Below are 25,485 nucleotides of genomic sequence, written 5' to 3'. Positions count from 1 at the left end.
TGCTTCACATTCTGTCTAACCTTCCATTCTAAGCACCTAGTTATCTAACTTTCTAGTATATATAATTAAATCATTTATCTAGTTATCCATCCATTCATTTGTACATGTATTATTTTCCTATATATCTTTAATATCAGGGAAGTTAGGTGGTGCGGTGGATAGAGCACCAGGGCAGGAGTCAGGAGGACCTGAGTTCAAATCTCACCTCAGACACTTGACACTCACTAGCTGTGTGACCCTGGGCAAGTCACTTAACCCCAGTTGCCTCTTCCTGGTTCATCCCCAGTCATCCTGGTGAATAGCCTGATGAATATCAGAAATGGATACAAGAATGGATTAAAACCAGAATCCAACAATATGATATTTACAAAAACCACATTTAAAAATGAGACATATGCATATAGTAAAAATAAAGGGTTGGAATAGAATTTAGTATGCTTCATCTGATGCAAAAAAAAGCAGAGGTAGAAATCATGATCTCAGACAAAGTTAAAGTTAAAACACACACACGCACATACACACACACATAAAATTAAGAGATAAACAGGGAAACTACATTATGCTAAGAGGTACCGTAGATAATGAAGTAATCATTACTTCAGATAATTACATTCATCTGATCCAGATGAATATCTGGATTCAGATGGCTGTGGAGAACAAGTGAGGCTAGTGATCTGCACAGCCCTCCCTCACTCAAAAATACAAAGTCAAGTGCAAGTCATGTCATTATTTCTCTGATGGCATAGTCTTCTTTGGCAATGATGAACACGCACACATCTTTAATATCAGACCCATATTGGAGGTATTTGGTGCAGATTTTTTTTTTCCTCCAATTTCTAGCTTCCATTTTTCTAGTTGGATACTTTTTGGGTATAGCTTCACATATATGTTAATGGTATTACATTTCTAGACAGTAAGATGGATAAAAATGAAATTCATAAAGTTATACATAAGTATATACTCACACTTCTGTTGGTCATATTATGTCCCATTGTTGTCTTACTGATTAACAGCCTACTGTTGTCTTACTTATTTCTTTTTTTTAAATACAATTTTATTTTTCTCCATCTATATGGGGAAAATTTTTAGCAATCATTTTTACAAGATTTTTGAGTTCCAAATTTTTCTCCCTCCCTCTTTCACCCTCTTCTGAAAATAGTAGACAGTTTGATATAGTTTATACATTCCCTATCATGTAAAAATATTTACATATTAGTCATAGTTGTAAAGCAAGAAACAAATTAAAAGGAAAAAAAAAAACCCATGAGAAAGAATAAAGTAAGTGGGGGAAAAATGCTTAGATCTCCACTCAGAGTCCATCAGTTCTTTATCTGGTTATGGATAGCATTTTCCTTTTTGAGTCCTTTGTACTTGTCTTGGATCATTATGTTGCTGAGAAGAGCTCAGTCATTCATAGTTGGTTGTCACAAAGGGTTGCTGATACTATGTACAATGTTTTCCTGGTTCTGCTCCTTTTACTTTGCATCAGTTCATACAAGTCTTGACAGGTTTTTCTGAAATGTGCCTGTTCATCATTTCTTATTGGACAATAACGTTCCATTAAATTCATATACCACAGTTTGTTCAGTCATTTCCCAATTGTTGGCCATCCCCTCAGTTTCACTATTTTGACACCACAAAAGGGGCTGATACAAATATTTTTTGCATATGTAGATCCTTTCCCCTTTTTAATGATCTCTTTGGCATACAGACCTAGTAGTGGTGTTGCTGGATCAAAGGGTATGCACAGTTTGATTGCTATTTGGACATAGTTCCAAATTGCTCTCCAGAATGGTTGGATCAGTTCACAACTTCACCAGTAGTGCATTAGTATTCCAATTTTCCTACATCTTCTTCAGCATTTATCATTTTCCTTTTCTGTCATATTGGCCGATCAGATAGATGTGAGGTGGTACCTCAAATTTGTTTTATTTTGCCTTTCTCCGAAAAAGGTAATTTAGAGCACTTCTTCATATTCCTATAGATGGCTTTGATTTCTTCATCTGGAAACTTCCTGTTCTTATCCCTTGATCATTTATCAATTGGAGAATGACTTGTATTCTTATAAATTTGACTCAGTTCTGTATATATTTGAGAAATGAGGCCTTTATCAGAGATAGTTGCTATAAAGATTATTTCTCATATTGTGCTTTCCTTCTAATCTTGGTTGAATTGGTTTTGGTTGTAGAAAAACTTTTTAATTTAGTATAATCAAAATTATCTATTTTGCATTTTGTAATGCTCTCTTTCTCTTGTTTGGTCATGTGAATGCTTCTCCTCCCCATAGATCTGACAGGTAGACTATTCTTTGCTCTTCTAATTTGCCTATGATGACATTCACCCTTTATGTCTAAATGGTGCCAAAGGTCTGTCATAAATATGTCATAAATAAATACTTTTTAAATATTCTGTTTACTTCCTTAGTTTCTTTCTTTTTTTTGGCTTGGATTTATTGAGTTCTGAGAGAGAACATGTGAGGTCCCCCATTAATATAGTTTTTCTTTCTGTTTCTTCCTGTAACTTACTTAACTTCTCCTTTAAGAATCTGGATGCTATACCATTTGGTGCATACATGTTTAGTATTGATATTCCTTCATTGTCTATGATACCTTTTAGCAAAATGTAGCTTCCTTCCTTATCTCTTTTAATTAGGTCTGTTTTTGTTTTTGTTTTGTTTGATATCAGGATTCCTCTCCCTGCTTTTTTCTTTTTTCTTTTTTTGTTAACTTCAGCTGAAGCATAATAGATTCCGCTCTAGCAGCTCTTACCTTTATTCTGTTTGTCTCTCTGCTTCAAGTGGGTTTTTTGTAAACAACATATTGTAGGATTCTGGTTTTTGATCCTCTCTTCTTTCTGCTTCTGTTTTATGATAGACTTCATCCCATTTGCATTACATTTATGATTGCTGCTTTTGTATTTCTTTCCATTTTATTTCCTGTCTGTCCTGTGTCCCCTTTCACCCTTTCCCTTTTTGCTAGTATTTTGCTTCTGTCTATGACCTCCCTTGATCTACCCTTCTTTCTGTCAGTTTCCTCCCTTCCCTCCTATCTCCTCCCCTTAATTTTATTTTTTAGGTATCATCCCTTCATATTCAACTTACTCTGTGTCCTCTATTATCTGTCTGTCTGTCTGTTTCCTTCAACTGTCCTAATACTGAGAAAGGTCTTATGAGTTACAAATATCATCGTTTCATGTAGGAATATAAGCAATTCAACTTTAATAAGTCTTGAATGATTCTCTTTCCTGTTTACATTTTCATGCTTCTCTTGATTCTGGAATTTGAAGTCAGATTTTTCTATTCAGCTCTGGTTTTTTCATCAAGAATGCTTGAAAGTCTATTTCATTTAATGTCCCTATTTTCCTGTGAAGTATTATACTCAGTTTTGCTGGAGTGATTCTTGGTTTTAATCCTAACTCCTTTGACCTCTGGACATCATATTTCAGGCCCTTCAATCCCTTAACATAGAAGCTGCTAGATCTTGTGTTATCCTGATTGTATTTCCACAATACTCCATTTATTTCTTTCTGGCTACTTGCAATGTTTTCTCCTTGCTCTGGGAACTCTGGAATTTGGCTATAATATTCCTATGAATTTTTCTTTTGGGATCTCTTTCAAGAGGTGGTTGGTGGATTTTTTCTTCTTTCCACATCACTGTAATCACACTGAAAGGAAATTGTGAAGTAACTTAAATGTTTTTATATTCAAAAAGACAAATATGAAAACTGATAGAATTTTAGGAGCGAAGAGTTTAGTGGTTACAATATGCTTTAACTTTTCATTTTAAGTTTAACATAACCAAATAAAAACAATGCTATATATACATGTGATTATATATATGTATATGTATATATATGTATACATACATACATACATACATACATTAAATTCTGTATTTTCAAAGAAGAAGAAAGTGAGGTTGATGATGTTGCACAGATCTCAATCAAGTCAGTCAACTGCAAGTCATGTCATCATCTTGATGTCATGGTCCTTTTTGAGAACAGAGATGGAATCTTTAAATTTCTATTTTATTTTACCCTCTGATTCTAGAATATCAGGTCAGTTTTCCTTGAGAATTTCTTGAAAGATGATTTGTAGGCCCTTTTTTTGATCATGCCTTTCAGGTAGTCCAATAATTTTAAATGATCTCTCCAGTTCAGTGGTTTTTCCAATGAGATATTTCACATTGTCTTCTATTTTTTTCATTTGTTTGGTTCTCTTTTATAATTTCTTGATTTGTTATAAAGTCATTAGCTTCCATATGCTCCATTCTGAATTTTAAGGAATTAGTTTCTTCAGTGAGCTTTTGGACCTTCTTTTCCATTCAGCCGAGTCTGTATTTTAAGGCATTCTTCTACTTATTGAAGTTTTGGACCACTGTTGTCATTTGGTTTAGTCTGTTTTTTTAAGGTGTTATTTTCTTCAGTATTTTTGGGGGAGGGGGGCTCTTCTTTACCAAGCTGTTGAGTCTTTATGATTTTCTTGCATCACCCTTATTTCTCTTCCCAATTCTACTTCTGTTACTTGATTTTTAAAATCTTTTTGAGCTCTTCCATGGCCTGCGACCAAATAATATTTTTCTTGGAGGCTTTTGATGTAGGTAGGAGCTTTGATTTTGTTGTCTTCCTCTGATTGTATGTTTTGATCTTATCACCAAAGTAAGATTCTGTAGTCTGAGTTCTTTTATTATATTTACTCATCTTGCCAGCTAAACACTTGACTTTCTAACTCTTTATCAAGGTAGAACTCTGGTCCTAGTAGGGATGGGGTGGAGGTGGGTGTACTGTCCCAGGCTTCAAGGATTTTGTATCAGCTGGCTTGATCCCTCACCGTCTGTGGGTCCAGAGGTCTGGAAGTAGCCTCTGCTGCTGCTGCCACTAACCTCTAGCCACGCCGCACCCCGCCTCCCCCTCCCCAATTTCCTGGTGCTGGGATCAGACCCAGCCAGATTGTGTGCTCCTCTTTCACCCAGGTCTCACAGAGTTTTCCCACTGACCTTTTTGGCATTTGAGAAGTCTGGAAAACTGCCACAGCTGTTAGTGATTCAGTCCCCTGAGGCCCACTCTGGCCAGTCTGGCCCACATTGGACTGCACTCTGCTCCCAGCCCTTTCTGTCAACTTTCCAGGTTGTCTTGGGCTGGGGATTTGTTTCACTCTGTCATTTTGTGAGTTCTTTAGCTCTCAAATTTATTTAGAATCATTTTTTACAGGTATTTGGAGGGCTTTGGGGCAGAGTTCAGGGAAGTCCCTGCTTTTGTTCCATCATCTTGACTCCACCCCTTTACAACAGACTTTTTAAAAAATTGCTGACAGCCTACCAAAAAGAAATAAACTACAAATTGCCCGGGTTTGCTGTGAAAAGTTGGAATGGAAGAAAGAGAAGAGATTATGGTCGGAGAGGATGGCCATGGAGTTCACCATCATTTGTCCAGCATTAGCCACTATTACTTGATGAGTGAGAAAGAGTGCCTCTAAAAAGAGCCCTGCTCAGGGTTTGAAGGATCTCTTAACATTCTACTGTCTTAGCACCACTTTGCCTTAGTCTCCTCAAGTGTAAAATAGCTCTAGAATTTGTTGAGTCATTTTTTACAGGTATGTGGAGGAATTTGGGGGAGAGCACAGGCAAGTCCCTGCTTTTACTCTGCCATCTTGGCCCTGCTAAATCTTTTTTTTTAAATGTGTACTTGTCAAATGTAATCTAACTCCAAAAACATTTATTATTTATTTGTTTGAAAATTTTTTTTTGTTTTTAAATTTTGAGTTCCAAATTCTCTACTTCCCTCCTTCTCCTCCCCCATCAATTATGTTTATGAAATCATGTAAGACATATTTTCATATTAACCATATTACAAAAAAACAAGTGTAGAAAGAAAGAATGAAAGGAGAGAAAGAGAGAGAAAATTATATACTTTAGTTTGTACTCAGAGTTCATCAGTTCTCTCTCTGAAGGTTGATAGCATTTTTTTCATCATGAGTCCTTTGGATTTGTCTTAGATTTAATTCTTTGGATTTTTCTTGGATTCCATTGATTAGAAGAATTAAGTCTTTAATAGGTGATGATCATTATAACAATGATATTACTGTATAAGTTGATCTCCTGGTTGTTCTCAGTTCACATTGCATGAGTTCATATAGGTCTTGCCCTGTTGTTTTTTTTCTTTCTGAAACCGCATCTATCATCATTTCTTTTGGCACAATACTACTCCATTACAATCATATGCCACAATTTGTTTGGTGATTCCCCAATTGATGAGCATCCCCTCAGTTTGCAGTTCTTTGCCATCACAAAAAGAGTTGCTGTAAATATTTTTTTAACCTCTAGGTCTTCTTCCTTTTCCTTTGATATCTTTGGAGGAACAAATCTTAGTGGTATATTGCATTGTCAAAGGGTATGCACAGTTTTAAAGCCCTTTTGCCATAATGCAATATTTTTCTCCGGAATGGTCGGACCAGTTCATAATTTCCCCAGTATTTCATTAGTATACCTATTTTCCCTCATCCCCAGCATGTTATTTTTAATGGGTGTGAAGTAGCACCTCAGAGTTGTTTTAATTTGTGTTTCTCTAAGCAATAGTGATTTAAAACATTTTTTCATATGATTATAGATAACTTTTATTTCCTCTTCTGAAAAGTGCCTCTTCCTATCCCTTCACCGTTTATCAATTGGGGAATGACTCATTTTTATAAATTTGATTCAGTTCATTATATATTTGAAGCCTTTCTCAAAGACACTTATAATTATTTTTATATTCATTATCTGTGGCACTTTTTTAGTTAAAATGTTGTTTTCTTGATTATCTTTTAAAATTCATTCTATTTTGCTTTTGTTTTGTCTGAGATCTTGGAGTTTTTAAATTTGTGTGTTACTGTTTGGTTGTAGGATATCAGAGTAGTTTCTTGATAATTTCTTGAAATGTGATGTCTAGGCTCTTTTTCTGATCATGACTTTCTTGTAGTCTGATAATTCTTAAATTATCTCTCCTTGAACTGTTTTCCAGGTCAGTTATTTTTCTAGTGATATCACGTTTTCTTCCATTCTTTTCATTCTTTTGACTGTTTCTTGATGTCTCATGAAGTTATCACCTTCCACTTGCATAATTCTAATTTTTAAGGAATTATTTTTCTTTCAGTTAACTTTTGTACCTCATTTTCCATTTGGCCAATTCTACTTTTTAAGGACTTTTCTCCAGGAATTTTTGTACCTCCTTTTCCATTTGATATCTTCTGCTTTTTAAGAAGTTCTTTCCTTTGGTGAATTTTTGTGCTTTTTTCACCACTAAAGCAGTTCTGTTTTTTAAGATATTATTTTCCTCAGGGTTTTTTTGGGGGGGGGGAATGGGTGTATCTACTGCCTCTTTTACTAAACTGTTAATTTTCTTTACACAGTCTTCTTGCATCACTCTCTTTTCTTTATCCTCTAACACCTCTACCTCTTTGTTTAGTGTTTCTAGTAATTCTTTTTGGACCTGGGTTCAGTTAGCATTTTTCTTTGAAGCTTTACTTGTAGATGTTTTCACATGGTCTTCTAAGATTGTGCCTTGGCCTTCCCTGCCATGATAGTAGCTTTTAATAGTCAAGTTCTTTTTTGTTGTTGTTGTCATTCACTTTCTGACCAGTATTACACTTCCTTATGTCTCTGGGTTGAGAGTTCCCAAAGCTGCTGTTCGAGCTGCTTTGAAGGTCCCGCTGCTGGGGCTGCCACCACTGTGTTTGTGTCTACCTCAGTGTCACAGATTTGTCTTGCTGACCTCCTAAGTTTTCTTAAGCTGTAAAAATGTCTTACTCTGACTCTTTACCAATATTGTTATCCTTTTAGTTTCTTTCTTTTGATTTATGTTAGTAATGTTAGAATTTTCAGAATTATATCAAACAGTAGTGGAGGGAGTATACACCCTTGCTTTACCCGTGTATTTGTTAGAAAAGCTTCCCGTATGTCTATATTGCAGATTTACTTTTAGTTTTACGTAGATGCTTTTTGTGATATTATAACATAAACCCTCATCTGCCTATCCCTTTAAGTTTTATATAGTTTATAGGAGTGTTGTACTTGGTCAAAGCCTTTTTTCTTTACCTCTTGAATCAATAATGTGGCTTTAGATGTTTTCATTTTTAATGTGATTAGCAATTAATATATTGATTATTTTTGTAATGTTGAACTATCCTTGTCTATTATATATTTAATTTTATCATGATGAATAATATTTTTTGATGAATTGCTGTAGTCTCTATCTGTCTTGATCTCTGACCCCAGTGGACATTTAAGGAACAAATTGGACCCACGTGGATGCTAGTCCCCATTGCTTTAGGCAGGCCTGGTGGACATATACACTTGCTGATACTCAGCCTCTGTACCATCTATTCCTTAAGTTTTTGACTTTTTGTTGCAACACAGTATGCCACCACAATTCAGTTTCAGTCAGAGAATACTTCTGGTTTTCTGAAGCATAGAGAGTAGTGGAGTCAGGGTTAAGTTCTCTAAGCTGTTATTTGGCTTGTATAAGCCTTCTAGAACATGGTGGCTGGTGGGGGAGGGGCTGAAGAGTAAGTTAATGACAAGGGTTAGTCTTTTCTGCTGTTGTTTTAACACATTGTTATACCATTGAGCTTTTTGATGTTTTAGGCCCTGGAAACAGATGAAGTGCTTTATCTCTTGTTCATAATTCCTGTTTTGAAGAAGTTCAATAGGTTGTCAGGATTGGAACACAATTTCTTCCATTTTGTTGGTTCTGTGTCAGTCTCAAGTCATATTGATTTTAAAATGTTATTTAATAATATTTTAGATTTATTTTAGTGTTCGCTATCTTAAACTGTTATTTTCTAAACATTTATATGCTTTCATTGTCAATGTTTTGTCATATTTATTACTTTCTATCAATTTACATTATCCTTTTGTGGTCAATACCTTTCTTATTACTTGCTTTATTTCATGTAATTATATGAAGTACCAGTCACTAAAATACTAAGTCATCAAAAAAGATACTATGTAAGTGGCATTGCATTTTGTATTATCTAATGTTACCTTTGATAGATCCACCAGTCTTTAGTTGTAGCAATTTATCAGACCTTCTGTGAGATCTTTTAAAACATTTTTAAATGATAAATTCATATCCCAATCAGTTTAACAATTACAAATGAAACTTTCATGAAATCCTATTGAATATATTATTAAAATCCACATAATTTAATGTCTTCTGTTTTTACCTTTATCTGCTAATCTTGTATTTGTATCTGGAAAAAAGTAATCAAGAAAATTGTGATTCTGAAGGAGATTGCTTCCAAGTTGAAAGGTATTTTCCTTCTCATCCCACTTTAAAACTCCTTCACACCCTTATAATTAAATGTATTCAAATTAAAGTGTCTTTCTCTTACTTGTGAAAAACATTTGAAAACATCTTAGGTAATTTAGGTAGAACTGCCTTCCTTAAAAAAAAAAAAGATTGACAGTGAGAAATACCTGATTACTTCCTTGACTTAGTAATGTAGACATATTGTCAAATTAAGTTTTAAGATAGCACAATATGTTTTATATTTTGGCACATTGACTTTGATGCACATAACAAATCTAATTTTCGCATGTACATTTGGTCCAGTATATTCTTAAATTGTTCTGTATTGCATACATTATGATGATTAGGTTTAGTGAAGGTGTTACAGTAGAAGAATAAACTAGAGCAGTTTGAAATAGTAAATTTTAAGACGGAGGAGATAGTATCAAAACCAACATACTTTGGAAAATTGTAACTATTTTAGAAATTATTTTAAAAAATTCAGCATCTAGAGGGCAGAGCCAAGATGGTGGAGTGAGAGCAATTACTCACCTAAACTCTTGGAGAAACTCCTTCAGATACCTCTGAAAGGAGAATCTGACCCAATTTTGGAGGTTCGGAATCCAGTGGGAGGCAAACTGCGGCAGATTTGGAGCCCAGGACCCACTGGAAGGTCCATGGGCAGGATCTGTTCTGCAGGGGTGAGCCCACAGTGCACAGCACAGCGTGTCCAGCACAGTGGAGCGGAAGGGCCCTGGGAAACCTGAGAGCAGCAGGGGGAACTGGTGGAGTGGCAGCTGAGGGCGGGAGACCAGCCCAGCCCAGCCAGTTAGAGCTGCTGAGTGTCACATATCAGTGCAGCAGCTCCTGAGACTTTCAGCCTGAAGATTAAACATTGGTAAGTCACCTACTTGAACTTCCTGGAGCCAGGATGGCGAAGTGATCAGTAAATGCTCTCTCCTCCCCCCTTGATGACTGTGAAAGAACCATAAAATATTTCCCCAGAAAAATCCTGGATCAGCAGAAACAGCAGAGGGGGCAAATAGTCTCATAACACTTGAGGCTAGGAAAATGGCTAAGGGGGATTCCTCCTACTGTGACAGAGGCAAACAGGAAGGACAGAAGACCCAGGGTGGAGAAAACTTGCACTAGGACCCAGGCAACCTCAGCGCCAGGAGAGGAGCCCCTGGAGGGGTGGGAACCCGCACTAGCATCTAGCTGTGCCTCAACACTCCAGGGGAAACGGGAGGACAATAAGGCAGCTGGGATCACCATGCCCTGAGCTTGCCTTTGCCTCTTTGCAGTTGAGGAGCTCTCCTGTGACCATACCACCCCTCCCCTACACTTAACAAGCTAACCCCAGGGCTGATGGGGGTTACAAAACAAAAACCTGCTCTTAGCTTTTTCACATGTCAGCTCAACACAAAGTTCTATAGCTTCTAACTGAAAGAACCAGAAGCCACAACACACAATCAACATGATGAATAAAAAAAAGCAAAATAAGCACGAAAAAGCCATAGAATCTTTCTATGGAGATAAGGACTAAAACACAAATACCAAAGAGGTCAGTGTTGAGACTGTACTTCCATCTGAAACTTCAGAAGGGACTATGAACTGCACCCATGCACAAACAGCTCTCCTGGAACAGCTGAAGAAGGAAATAGAAGAAAAACTGGCCAATGATTTTAAAATTATAAAAAAAGAATTCACTGATGAGAACATCTCTTTGAAAAGGAAAATTGAACAAATGGAAAAGGAAGTACAAAAATTAACTGGAGAAAACAACTCCCTAAAAGGAACAGTTGGTCAAAAAAATTCAACATCTAAAAAATAAAAGAAGGTAGGTCATGCAGTTTTGACTAGGATCTAAAATAATTATAAAATCACATTGGAGGAGTAACAAAACACCAACATAAAAAACTAATATTCTGACTAGTATTACTTTTTTTAAAAATTTATTTATTTAACTTTTAACATTCATTTTCACAAAATTTTGGGTTCCAGATTTTCTCCCCATTTGTCCCCTCACCCCACCCCAAAACACCGAGCATTCTAATTGCCCCATCACCAATCTGCCCTCTCTTCTATCATTCCTCTCTTCCCTTGTCCCCATCTTCTCTTTTGTCCTGTAGGGCCAGATAACTTTCTATACCCCATTACCTGCATTTCTTATTTTCTAGTGGCAAGAACTGTACTCAACAGTTCTTCCTAAAACTTTGGCTTCCAACTTCTCTTCATCCCTCCCTCCCCACCCATTCCCTTTGGAAGGCAAGCAATTCAATATAGGCCATATCTGTGTAGTTTTGCAAATGACTTCCATAATAGTCATGTTGTGTAAGACTAACTATATTTCCCTCCATCCTATCCTGCCCTCCATTGCTTCTGTTCTCTCTTTTGATCCTGTCCCTCCCCAAGAGTGTTGACTTCAAATTGCTCCCTCCCCCCATTGCCCTCCCTTCCATCCTCCCCCCGACCCTGCTTATCCCCTTCTCCCCCACTTTCTTGTATTGTGAGATAGGTTTTCATACCAAAATGAGTGTGCATTTTATTCCTTCCTTTAGTGGAATGTGATGAGAGTAAACTTCATGTTTTTCTCTCACCTCCCTTCTTTTTCCCTCCACTAAAAAGTCTTTTGCTTACCTCTTTTATGAGAGATAATTTGCCCCATTCCATTTCTCCCTTTCTCCTCCCAATATATTTCTCTCTAACCCCTTAATTTCATTTTTTAAAGATATGATCCCATCCTATTCCATTCACTCTGTGCTGTGTGTGTGTGTGTGTGTGTGTGTGTGTATATGTTATCCCACCAATTACCCAGACACTGAAAAGTTTCAAGAGTTACAAATATTGTCTTTCCATGTAGGAATGTAAACAGTTCAACTTTAGTAAGTCCATTATGACTTCTCTTTGCTGTTCACCTTTTCATGCTTCTCTTCATTCTTGTGTTTGAAGGTCAAATTTTCTTTTCAGCTCTGGTCTTTTCATCAAGAATGCTTGAAAGTCCTCTATTTCAATGAAAGACCATTTTTTCCCCTGAAGTATTATACTCAGTTTTGCTGGGTAGGTGATTCTTGGTTTTAGTCCTAGTTCCTTTGACTTCTGGAATATCATATTCCATGCCCTTCAATCCCTTAATGTAGAAGCTGCTAGATCTTGTGTTATCCTGATTGTATTTCTACAATACTTGAATTATTTCTTTCTAGCTGCTTGCAATATTTTCTCCTTGACCAGGGAATTCTGGAATTTGGCCACAGTGTTCCTAGGAGTTTCTCTTTTTGGATCTCTTCCAGGCAGTGATCAATGGATTCCTTGAATACTTATTTTGCCCTCTGGTTCTAGAATCTCAGGGCAGTTTTCCTTGATAATTTCATGAAAGATGATGTCTAGGCTCTTTTTTTGATCATGGCTTTCAGGTAGTCCCATAATTTTTAAATTGTCTCTCCTGGATCTATTTTCCAGGTCAGTTGTTTTTCCAATGAGATATTTCACATTATCTTCCATTTTTTCATTCTTTTGGTTTTATTTTGTGATTTCTTGGTTTCTCATAAAGTCATTAGCCTCCATCTGTTCCATTCTAATTTTGAAAGAACTGTGTTCTTCAGTGAGCTTTTGAACCTCCTTTTCCATTTGGCTAATTCTGCTTTTGAAAGCATTCTCCTCCTCATTGGCTTTTTGAACCTCTTTTGCCAATTGAGTTAGCCTATTTTTCAAGGTGTTATTTTCTTCAGCATTTTTTTGGGTCTCCTTTAGCAAGGTGTTGACCTGCTTTTCATGCTTTTCTTGCATCTCTCTCATTTCTCTTCCCAGTTTTTCCTCCACCTCTCTAACTTGATTTTCAAAATCATTTTTGAGCTCTTCCATGGCCTGAGCCTATTGAATATTTATTTTGGGTGTTTGGGATACAGAAGCCTTGACTTTTATGTCTTCCCCTGATGGTAAGCATTGTTCTTCCTCATCAGAAGGGATGGGAGGAGATATCTGTTCACCAAGAAAGTAACCTTCTATGGTCTTATTTTTTTTTCCCCCTTTTCTGGGCATTTTCCCAGCCAGTGACTTGACTTCTGAGTGTCCTCTCCACACCCACCTTGCCTCCAGATCCACCCAGCCAGCACTTGGAGTCTGAGATTCAAATGCTGCTTCCCAGCCTCAGGGCTTTGGGCAGGGGTGGGGCTGCTATTCAGTGTGAGATTAAGTTCAGGTGCTTGGGTGGGGGCAGGGCTGCCTCATGGAGCTCAGTTCCCTCAGGGGGTTTATGCAGAGACCTTCAACAATGGATCCAAGCTCCTGCCTGCTTTGGGAGCCCCTGTCTGCTGCTGCCTCCTGAGGGGGGGCTGAGTCATGTGGACACCCCGCTCCCCTCTTGGCAAGCTGAAAAGACCCTCTCACCAACCCTTGGCACCTGTGGGTCTAGGGACCTGCGCAGCCACTGGAGATTCTGTCCCCGAAGCCTGCTGGGATCTGCTCCCCTTGGCGCTGCACGGCCAAGGCAGGGCTGGGCTCCACTCTGGGTCCGGTGTGTGATGGACCCCTCATGTAAGCTTTTCAGGTCTCTCTAGAACAGAAATCTCCTCCACTCCATTGCTCCATGGCTTCTACTGCTCCAGAATTTGTTGGGAGTTCCTCCTTACAGGTATTTTATGGGCTGTGGGTTGGGAGCTAACATATGTGTGTCTTTCTACTCCACCATCTTGGCTCCCCTGACCAATATTACAAAAGACTTTTTAAGAATCTCACATGTCCTTCCCAAGTGGATCAATGTATTCTGCCTAGTCATTTGAGGTGGGTATGTAGTTAGGAATATTATGACTTGAGGTTGGCCTAGGAAAAATCAAGGTCTTAGAACACTGTTCTGATAGTTCATTTTTCAGTGCTTTTGCAATCAGAAGCTTTTACATTTAATTTCAACAAACATCTGTTAAGTTCCTGCTCTCTAGTAAGATATTATGCTAGGTACTTAACATTCTATTTGGAGAGAGTGGTGGTGATAGTGGTGATAAAACATGTATACAGATGAGTATAATACATCATCAGTTTAGGGGAGAAAGGGCAAATGTGATGGGATCCATCAAAGGAAGACAGCAATTCTTAGAAAGGCAGGTGCAAAAGAATTCCTTCTGGGAAATGACTTGAAATATTTGAGAGAACATAGCCCCATTTTTCTGAAATATAGAGATTGTAAAGGTGAATGTGAAATACGGCTGGAAAAATAGGTAGGAGGTCGACAGTGGAAGACCTTAAATGTCGAGCTGAGGATTTTATGTTTTGTCCTATAGAAAATGGGAAACCATCAGAAGTTTTTGAGAAGAGGGCTGATATGGTTAAATGTGTTCCTTAAAATGACTTTTTAAAAATTATTTTATTTGTTTTCATTGTTCTATAATCACTTCCATATATCTTAGATTCTTTCCCTTTCTTCTTCCTCCTTCCAGCCCTTCCCTCCCTACTCCCTCCCTGAGACAGTGTGCAATCTTATATAGGTTCTAAATATACATTCTTATTAAATACATTTTCACCTTAGTCGTATTGCATAGAAGAATTAAAATGAATAGGAGAAACCATAAAATAAAACATAATACAAAAGAAAATTATCTACTCCATTCTGCGATCCAATTCCATAGTTGTTTCTCTGGATATAGAAGGTGTTTTGCCTCAAAAGTCAATAAATTAGAGTACTTTGAGGGAAAGCTGAGCCAATGCATGGTTGGTAACAGTGGAGCTGAAAAGGAGTGAGCAACTTTCAAAGATTTGGTATTTACAACACAACATTTACTCATCTGAGCCAGAATACTCACAAACATCAAGATTTGTTTGGAGAAAATGATGGGAAAATTCAGAAGCTGCTAAAGGAAAAATGAGAACTCCACAGGGTTTACTAGTAAGATAGTTCATCCATCTTTAAGAAAACAGCATTTAACTCCATTAAAAGTAAAGTGTAAGTTAAGCCTAGAGAGAAACAGGATTCTTGGCTCAGTAAGAAAACAGGTGAAATTCATTTTTATGCTGATTAGTAACAATCCAAAGTGCTTTTTATGATGGCCTGAAGATTATTAATGGGCCAGAGACTATGGTGCATCTGTTCTCACTGTTAATGGAGCCACATTGATTAGTGATAGAATCATGATCCTAGAGAGGTGGAATACCTCCATAGTGTTCTCAACAGCCCATTATCAATAAATACTGAAGCCATTGACCTCAGGTAGTAGCCTTCAAACTGAAGAAGACATTTTGAATGCCATTAGGCTCCTCTCATGTGTCAAAGCACCTGGTGCTGATCCTATTCCAACTGTTTACAAGGTAGGGGTCCATTGCTCATATAAAAGCTGATAGGAATTTTCCAGGTTATATGGCAAGATGAAGTTACTCCCTAGGAGTTCAAGGATACTTCCATTGTCGATCTCTATAATGGTAAAGAAAATAGATTGTCCTATGATAATCACAGAGAGGTCTCTCTGTTAGTCATTGTTGGCAAGAGTCTTGCCAGAGTCCTCCTTAATGGACTGATCCTTCAACTGTTTTTTTAATGCTGTTATCAGTTTTGATATCTTGGTTTTGCTCACTTTATTCTGCATCAGTTCTTTTAGAAAAGTTTTTCTATGTTTTTCTGAAACTGTCATCTTCATAATTTCTTACAATGCAGTAGTATTCCATTATATTTATGTACCATAACTTGATTCCCATTTGATGAGCACCTCCCTCAGTTTCCAATTTTTGCCACCTTGAAAATATCTATAGATGTTTTTTTTACATCCTTAGAGTTTGATTTTCTTAGGACTAATCACTCCCTTATTCTACCCTCCTTCTAATCTGTCAGTCTTCTCTTTCTTATTTTCCGATTCAGTGAAATAAATTTTTGTATCTAGTTATATTTTGCATTCTTCTTTTGATCAGTTCAGATGAGAATGAATGAGAAAGTGTCTGCTGTTTCCCCCATCCCTTCCTTCTTGTACATATAGATATTCATTTGTGAGGTAATTTCCCATAACTTTCCTCCCTTTTCCCCCTCAGTGTATTTTTATTTTTATTAACTTCCTTTCTGATCATCCACAATAGACTTCCTCTATGAACCCTGATGATAGGTGTCTGAGGGGGGATACTTGATATAATATATCTCCCCATATTAGAATGTAAGCAGTTTATTCTTGTTTAATCCTCTGTGACTGTTATAAATTTTCTCATGGCTCCTGTATTTACAGTTCAAATTTTTTACATAGCTCAGTTTTCTGATCAGGAAGTCCTCCTTTTCATTTAAAGATTCATTTTTTCACATGTAGAATTATACTCAAATTACTTAATTCTAAGCTCTTTCCTCCTTTATTGGGGTGACTGCTAAATCATATGTGATCCGGACTATAGCTTCTTAGTGGTTAAATTCTTTCTTGTTGATTTCTTACCCTATTTGTTCTTGGACCTGAAAACTCTGGATTTTGACTTTCATATTCATGGTCATTTTCATTTTGAGATTTCTTTCAGGAAATGATCAGTGGATTGTTTCTGTTTCTACTTTGCCCTTTGGATTTAAGAGATCTGCGCAGTTTAAACATTTCTTGAAATGATGTCTAGCCTCTTTTCTGGTCATGCTTTTCAGTTCATTCAGTGATTCTTACTTTTTTTTTCTCCTTGATCTCTTTTCCAGGTCATTTTTGAAATTATGTTTTTGGTTTGCATCTTAATTTTTTTTATCTTTTCATTTTGTCTTAATATTTCTTGTTGCTTCTCATTGAAGCCTTTGCTTCTGTTTGGTACTTTCTGATTTTCAAGGAGTTTGTTGCTTCAGCAATAAAAGTTTGTGCCAGGTTTTTAATTCCCTTTTGATTTTTTCTTCAATAGCAGCTCTTTTTCGCCTCTCGAGTATTATCATTTTTCTTTTCTTTTTTCTTTAACGTGTACGCTTTTATTTGAACTGGTCTTAAGTCAGTGTATAGATAAAGCTCCTCCCCTCTCCCAAGTGCTGGCACCAATCTTATAAAACTCGCAGGGAGACTGTAAAGTCTTTTTTCACATCTGTGTTGGGGGCAGGGAGAGAATTTAGGGGGCCATTCAATATGACTGACAATTTAAGAAAAAGGAACAACTATTAAGGTGGAAGATACAAAAAGTTTTTTTAAAGGATTACGTTAATTTACATGTAAAGCAATATTAGTACTCTCCCCCCAGTCTGGATTTGTTACTTAGCTCCTTTGCTCTAACAGAGAACAGCCTTCATGGAGACTTATAACTCTGTAACAATGCATTATACAATATTTGGAATGACTTAAAAAAACAAACAAATGTACAGTCAGAGTCCTGAAGACACACTGTAGAACTTTGGGGATGTTTGCCTCCGAAATACTTAGACTGCTCATCACCTTCACCATTCCAGTTTTTAAATCCTGAGTCAAGCATCAAAAAAAAAACCAAAACAACAAAAAAACACCCCAAAACAAATAAAGCTGTGCCAATCTCATCTCTTTTGGGGGGCAGTTATCATGTCACACACTTTTGACAAAAAAAAAAAAAACAATTAAAAAAATACAAACAGTCCATTTAGAAGCATTTGTGGTGGACAGTGGAGGGCGCAGATTCATCATACTCCTGTTTGCTGATCCACATCTGCTGGAAGTTGGAAAGAGACGCCAGGATGGAGCCTCCAATCCAGACAGAGTAATTGCGCTCAGGTGGGGCAATGATCTTGATTTTCATTGTGCTGGGAGCCAGGGCTGTAATCTCCTTCTGCATCTTGTGGGCAATGCCTGGGTACATGGTGGTACAACCAGACAGTGCAGTATTGGCATACAAATCCTTACTGATGTCAACATCACACTTCATGATTGAGTTGAAAGTAGTTTCATGGATTCCATACCTAAGAAAGATGGCTGGAAGAGAGCTTTTGAGCACCGGAACCCCTCTTTGCCAATGGTAATAACCTGACCGTCAGGGAATTCCTAGCTCTTTTTCAGAGAGGAGCTAAATGCAGCAGTAGCCATCTCCTGCTCAAAGTCTAGGACAACTTAACGCAGCTTCTTCTTGATGTCATGCACAACTTCCCTCTCAGCTGTGATAGTGAAACTGTACCATCCATCTCTTGGTCAAAATCTTCATGAGATAGTCGGTCAGATCACGACCAGCCAGATCCAGATGGAGGATGGCATGGGGAAGGGCATAACCTTCATAAGATGGGCACAGCGTGGATCACACCATCACCAGAGTCTGTCACAATACCAGTGGTACGACCAGAGGCAAACAGGGACAGCACAGCCTGGATGGCAGCTTACATGGCTGGAATGTTGAAGGTCTTAACCATAATCTAAGTCATCTTTTCTCTGTTGGCTTTGGGGTTCAGGGGGGCTTCTGTGAGCAGCACAGGGTGCTCTTCAGGAATGACACGGTGCTCATTGTAGAAAGTATGATGCCAGATCTTCTCCATGTCATCCCAGTTGGTGATAATACCATGTTCAGTGGGGTATTTCAAGGTCAGAATACCTCTTTTACTCTGGGCCTCATCCCCCATGTAGCTGTCTTTCTGCCCCATACCCACTATCCCACCCTGATGTCTGGGGTGCCCAGCAATGGAGGGGAAGATGGGCTGAGGGACATTGTTTCATGCAAAGCCAACTTTGCAGATTTCAGAGCCATTGTCAACAACGAGAGCAGCAATATCATCATCCATGGTGAACTTTGAAGTGGCAGGTTTAAACCCTTAAGAGAGACAGGAGGTGGTGCCGCACTGGAGGAGAGTGCACGCTGAGTGGAAGAGCTCACAGCTCTATCATTTTTTCATAAAAACAAATTTTAACTCATTTAAAAAAATGAAACTTGCTGCACCCAGAATTCTTGTTGAATCTATCCCCAAGCTACGTTTTCCTTTGAAGCTTTTAGTTTATAGATGTTTTGGAGTCGTTCTCTTCTTCTGGGATTTTATCTTGAGGGTCTTTGTCATTATAAAAGCTGGATTGATGCTGGATTTGGAAGAATCCAAAAGATTGGATTCTTCTTTTTGTTTGCTCATTCTGCCAGACTTTGTACGCTTCTAGAAGAAATATCTTAGCTGACCCTGTGTCTTCAGGTTTATGCAGCTGTTTTCTTGGGTATTAAATGTTATATTATTCAGAAATCTCAGGATAGTTCAGACTAGGGACTTAAAAGCTTTCAGTGCTTGCCCTGATCAGGACAAGTCTGAGCTTTACAAGTTCCTGACTTTACTTTGAGTCTGAGCACCAGGCCTGTGGGCTTGCATCCTTTGAAATTTCAGTAGAATAGTCTCAATCACTATGAGCCAGTTGGAAAGTTCTACTAGTTCAGTGACTTTTTTTGGATTTTAATTCTTCCCCTGGTTTTCCATCTGTAGACTTAAGACTTGATTAGAAGTTGGAACTGAGACCTTACCTTCCTATTGGAGTCTGAACCACATAGTTACTTCTTGCTCCTGAAACTTTCCTTGCTCAATACACAACCTAAGGCCTGCCTACCTAGAATATTACCCCTGGTCAGAGATTCCTTCCCCTTGCATTTCATCCTAGAACTGAGTAGTGAGTGACAAAGCTGCCATTTGGCACCAATTTCTCCATGTTGTATGAGACAAGGATCTGGGACCTTATCTTGCTTCAGATATATGACCTTGTTACTTCAGTCCTTTGGTGATTCATATGACATGCTCCTAAGTAGGCTGCATCTTCAATGTCCATAGATTTCTCTTTCTGCCTATGATAGCCTGAACTGGGAAAATGACTCACTGTGGCCTTCTCTTTAATTTTATGATTAGCATTTGATTTAGTTCATTTTCTAAATCTGTTTGGAGAAATTGTGGGTTGGGGAGGGTAGCTTACTATATTTCCTGCTATTTTGCCAGGTTGGCCATTGTTTCATATATCATGAAAAAATTGAATCAAGAATTCCTCTTCCCCTCCTCATCTCATATCACTGAGACGCTTTGTCCTACTGCTATCTCCTTCTTCACCTTTGTCTTACATGAAGAGATGGCCTTTCTTTTGCCAAGGTAAACCCCTTTTCATCCTCAAATGTTCCCATTCTCTTCTTTCATCTACAGAAGATTGCCCCTCTAGTGTTCCCACTTTTTACTTATCTTCAGGCTTTTCCTATATACTGACTTACTTTCCAGTTACTTACAAACATAACCTTGTCTCCCTCATTGTCAAAAACACTCACTTGATCCCTGCTCTTTTCCTATACTTTTTCTACCATTCTTGACTAAATTTGAAGAAGTCTCTGATAGATGCTTCCACTTTTTCACCCTCTTCTTAACTCTACAGTCTGATTTTGACCTTATCTTTCAGCCAAAACTGCTTTCTCCAGAGTTACTGGTCATCTCTTAACTTGCCAAATCAAATGACATTTTCTCAATCCTTACGCTTCTTGATGTCTCCATGGCCTCTGATAGTGTCTGTCGCCCTCTTCTGCTTGGTATTCTTTTCTCTCTTGATTTTCCTGATACTGTTTTCTCTTGGTTCTTCTCCTATCTGCTCTTCCTTAGACTCCTTTGCTAAATCTTCATCCAAGTTGCTCTCATTAACCTTTTATCTACTTTAAGGCTCCATCTTGCATTCATTTTTCTATTCTTTCTCTATTCTTTCACTTGGTAATTGCATCTTATATTTCTGTCCTTAGGGTTTAACTGTTCCTCATACAATAGTAGGTACTTAATAAATGTTTTATTGACTGACTGTATTTTTTACTAGCTATCCCCCCAAGCCTTGAACTTTTTCCCTCCTTTTCTCAGATTCCTATCTTCTCTGACTTCTTTCACATTTTGCTAAAGTTCCACGTTTTGCAAGAAGCCTTTCTTAGTCCTCCTTAATCTTAGTGCCTTCTCTCTGAGATTATAATTCATATGTCTTCCTGTGCATCATTTCTACATCTTCCTCTGTTTCTCTGAGCTCTTAATATTGATCATTCCTTATAATCATACCAATAGCATTTCATTGTATTCACATTATCTTTAGCCTTTCTCCAAACAATGAGCACCTCCTTTATTTCAAGTTCTTTGCTATTAAAAACAAGTTCTACAATGAATATTTTAGCTTAGGTTTGTGCTAAAGCCCCATTTTCTTCTTCATTTTAGTGCCTTCCCTCTGAAATTATCTCCAGTTTATCATGTATGTCTTATCTATGCATAGTTCGTTTTGTTTTGTTTTGTTTTGGGTTTTTTTTGCATTAGGCTGTGAAGTTGAGAGTGGGAATTTTTTTTGTCCTTTTCTTTGTGCACTTAACTCAGTGCCTTTCACTTAGTATATGCTTAATAAATGCTATTTGACTTGTTGACTTCACAGTTGCTGAGTGTTTAAGGTCTCCCTAACTCCCAAGTTTAACTTTTCATACCACAATTCTCTTCCATTAGTGACATCTTTCAGTTACATCTTTCAGATCACCGCTAATGACTGATTTAGCACTCATTTCACTATAATTCATTCTCGTTATTCAAGAGAAAAATCCACATTCTCTAACTTAGCATTCAGAACTCTTCACAATCTTTATTTTATTTGGCTTACCTACTCTTGCTCCTTTCTCTCCATTCACAACTCAGGTGCCTTTGTACATATTATATTTCTACATGCATCACAGTAGAATGAAATGACGGCTGGATCTGGGTCAGGAAAATCTGAGGGAAAAAAATCCTGCCCCAGATAGTAGCTGAGTGACCATGGACATGTGATTTAATGTACCTTATTCTCCTCATGTATAAAATTAGGAGGCTAAGCATTATGACTTCCAAGATTTCTTCTAGTTCTAAATTTATAATATTTGATGAAAAGATATATATATATATTTTGCCAATCAGTGGTTTCCTTTCTTATAGTTTCTACATTGATTTCTTTTTGTACAAAATCTTTTTGTTTTGTTTTTGAATTGTTTATTTTGTCTGTTTATGGTTGCCTTTGTACATTTTTTAGTTAAAAATTTTCCTCCTTGCAGTTCTGAAGGTTTTTTAATGTCTTTGAAACAGTGAGATCTTGCTTGTGGTTATTCTTGATTTTTACTTATATAATCTCTTTCCATGTTATACATTTTTTTTTTGTCCTTTAATCAGTTAGCAAATAATTTTCTTCTTTTGGTATGGACCTGAGATTTTATTTTTAGGGAGTGAAAAGGACTCCCAGAGAGGAAACTTCCATTATTAATTCAAATCATTGCCTGCTTTGCTACATGGAGTGACTTGCTCACTGTCACACTGCCATTCAGAGGCTGGACTTGAATTTAGGTCTTCCTAATGCTGAAGCCTACTCTTTATCCATTACTCTTCTTACCAAATTATTGCTTGATGAAATTTGTTGTCTAGTAATGTATCCTTTGTTCCTACTTCTTTTTTTCCATTAATTTGCTTGAAATGTTTAATGATCCTTCAAATTAATTTATTATTTTGTTTGGTTACATATTATTCCCTGATAATTTGATATACACAACACCTCTTGTCATTTTTATCATATTTTTTGTTGACTTTCTCAGTCTACTTATGGTATTTCTATAAAAAGTTTTCCACCCTTAATTATTATGGATTCTGTTTTATAAGTAAATTATAACTTTTCTGGACCTTTAACTGTAAACTACATTGAGAAGGGTCAGTGTGATCTAATCTAATCATATAGTTGGCTATTTTTTTAGGACTAAAAAAGCTAAGTAATGTAATCAAATTTGGTTTTTAATTTTATGTTTCTCAAGAATATTTGCCTTTTTTCTTCTTTTTTTACAGCTTCTTGAAGGAAGTTTTGCAAGAGAAGTCAGTCATGAAGTAGATGGACTTATTTTTCAGCCTATTGGGGTAAGTTGAAACATATATTATTAAAATGTGTGCTTTTCTCCTGATATTTACAGACTAAAAGCTTGCAATTCCACTTAATGGTTTTTGCTGTATGTAGAGTAAATATTCCTAAGAGCAGTAATTAATCTATAAAGAATTATTTGAAGGTTCTTTGACTTTCATGGCTTGTTTTTTAATTGAATAAGTGTCCTTACAAACCATGACATATCCATAAGGTTAGGATGATTTGTTTTCTGCTAATATATTATATTCCATTTGGCACTAACCGTATCCTTCACTGTCGGCTTTCCTTCTCTTCTCCTTGTCATAAACCTATTTAGTTCTTCTTTAGGATAAGGTGTATTGTACTGTATATCCAATTTTATTCTAGACCAGAGGTTCTTAACCTTTTTTGTGTCGATGGACAGACAGACCCCTTTGGCAGTCTGGTGAAGTCTATGGATTTCTTATCAAAATAATACTGTTTTTATGCACTAAAGTACATGGGAATACAGGTGAAATCAGTCATACTGCAATACAGTTTTCAAAGTATTAAAAGAAAAGACTTTCAGACATTAGTGATAGATGGAAGTGACTTTGGAGCCAGGTCTTGAAACTTCTTGCTTGGGTCATTGCTTTTGATATGCCATTTATGTGGTACTCAATCATATTTCAAACTTGTATAGAACTGTTGTAGAATAAAAAAGACTAACCATAATCTGCATAATGTGAGATTATGTATAGGTATTACTTGGGTTAAGTATTTACTATTTTAATATTTTAATGATATGTGATTTATAAGTGTAAGTATTTTTATCAGTGTAGATTTCAACCTTATGGTTAGTCTTTATGAATGTCCGTGGCCACAAAAATTCTTTATCTAGTGGTTAGATTTCTAATGATGGCCCTCTCTAAAATAAACTAATGATTCTCAGTGCAAAACACATATTGTTGGGACTGTACTGGAAGTTTAAATAGCCTGCACTGGGCCTGTATTCAGGGTTACATTTACATCATCAGAAGATTAATTAGAGTAAGAAAAAATCCCCTTAGAAATGGAGAAGACAACTTGTCTATGATTTCAGAGATAGGTCCCAGGAGTTTCAGCATGTAGACGTTAATTGACTGTCTCATGATCACAGTGTTTTTTATTTTTTTTTAAAAATTTATCTATTTTTAGTTTTCAACATTCGTTTCCACAAGATTTTGAATTCCAAATTTTCTCCCCATCTTGCCCCTCCCCCACTCCAAGACACTGTGCATTCTGATTACCCCTTCTACCAATCTGCCCTCCTTTCTCTCACACCCCTCCCTTTCCTTATCCCCATCTTCTGTCTTTTCTTGTAGGGCAAGATAGATTTCTACACTCCATTGCCTGTATTTCTTATTTCCTAGTTGCATGCAAAAACAATTCTCAACATTTGTTCCAAAAATTTTGATTTTCAGCTTTTCTCCCTTTTTCCCTCTCCACCCATCCCCACTGAGAAGACAAGCAATTCAATATAGGTTATGCAGATGTAGTTATGCAAAAGATTTCCATAACAGTCATGTTGTAAAAGACTAACTGTATTTCCCTCCATCTTATCCTGCCCCCCATTTATTCTGTTCTTACTTTTGACCTTGTCCCTCCCCAAAAGTGTTTACTTCCAATTACTTCCTCCTCCCATTTGCCCTCCCTTCTATCATCCCCCCCACACCTCACTTATCCCCTTCTCCCCTGCTTTCCTGTAGCTTAAGATAGATTTTTATACCAAATTGAGTGTACATGCTATTCCTTCCTTAAGGCAAATGTGATGAGAGTAAGCTTCACTTTTTCCTCTCTTACCTCCTCCCCCCTTTTTCCTTCCATTGAAAAAGTTTTTTCTTGCCTCTTTTATGACAGATAATTTGCCTCATTCCATTTCTCCCTTTCTCCTCCCAATATATTCCTCTCTTATCCCTTAATTTCTTTTTTTAGATATCATCCCTTCATATTCAACTTACCCTGTGCCCTTTGTCTATATGTATATAATCCCTACAACTACCCAAATACTGAGAAAAATATCAAGAGTTACAAATATTATCTTTCCATGTAGGAATGTAAACAGTTTAACTTTTTAAAATGTAAACAGTTTAACATAATAGTAAGTCCCTTATGATTTCTCTTTCCTGTTTACCTTTTCATGCTTCTCTTGATTCTTGTCTTTGAAAGTCAGCTTTTCTATTCAGTTCTGGTCTTTTCATCAAGAATACTTGAAAGTCCTCTATTTCACTGAATGACCATTTTTCCCCCTGAAGTATTATACTCAGTTTTGCTGGGTAGATGATTCTTAGTTTTAATTCTAGTTCCTTTGACTTCCATCCCTTAACGTAGAAACTACTGAATCTTGTGTTATACTGATTGTATTTCCACAATACTTGAATTGTTTCTGTCAGGCTGCTTGCACTATTTTGTACTTGACCTGGGATCTCTGAAATTTGGCTATAATATTCCTAGGAGTTTCCCTTTTCAT

General features: G+C 37.0%; 1 protein-coding gene across 6 annotated transcripts in view; it reads left to right on the top strand.

Moving 5' to 3' along the window:
* RNGTT (RNA guanylyltransferase and 5'-phosphatase) overlaps positions 1-25,485 on the top strand; it is a 386,087-nt gene that overhangs the window by 134,131 nt on the left and 226,471 nt on the right. For all 6 annotated transcript variants that reach the window (XR_011974408.1, XM_072642803.1, XM_072642804.1 and 3 more), the window contains one exon: positions 22,946-23,014. Coding sequence is in view for 5 of the 6 variants with exons in the window: in XM_072642803.1 (XP_072498904.1) it covers positions 22,946-23,014 (69 nt within the window). In the remaining variant the exon portion in view is untranslated. The remainder of the gene's footprint in view (positions 1-22,945; positions 23,015-25,485) is intronic.

The sequence above is a fragment of the Notamacropus eugenii genome, chromosome 2 (assembly GCF_028372415.1).
Source record: "Notamacropus eugenii isolate mMacEug1 chromosome 2, mMacEug1.pri_v2, whole genome shotgun sequence".
NCBI lineage: Eukaryota > Metazoa > Chordata > Mammalia > Diprotodontia > Macropodidae > Notamacropus > Notamacropus eugenii.
The sequence above is the reverse complement of the archived record's forward strand: the minus strand, read 5'-3'. Positions and strand labels throughout refer to the sequence as shown.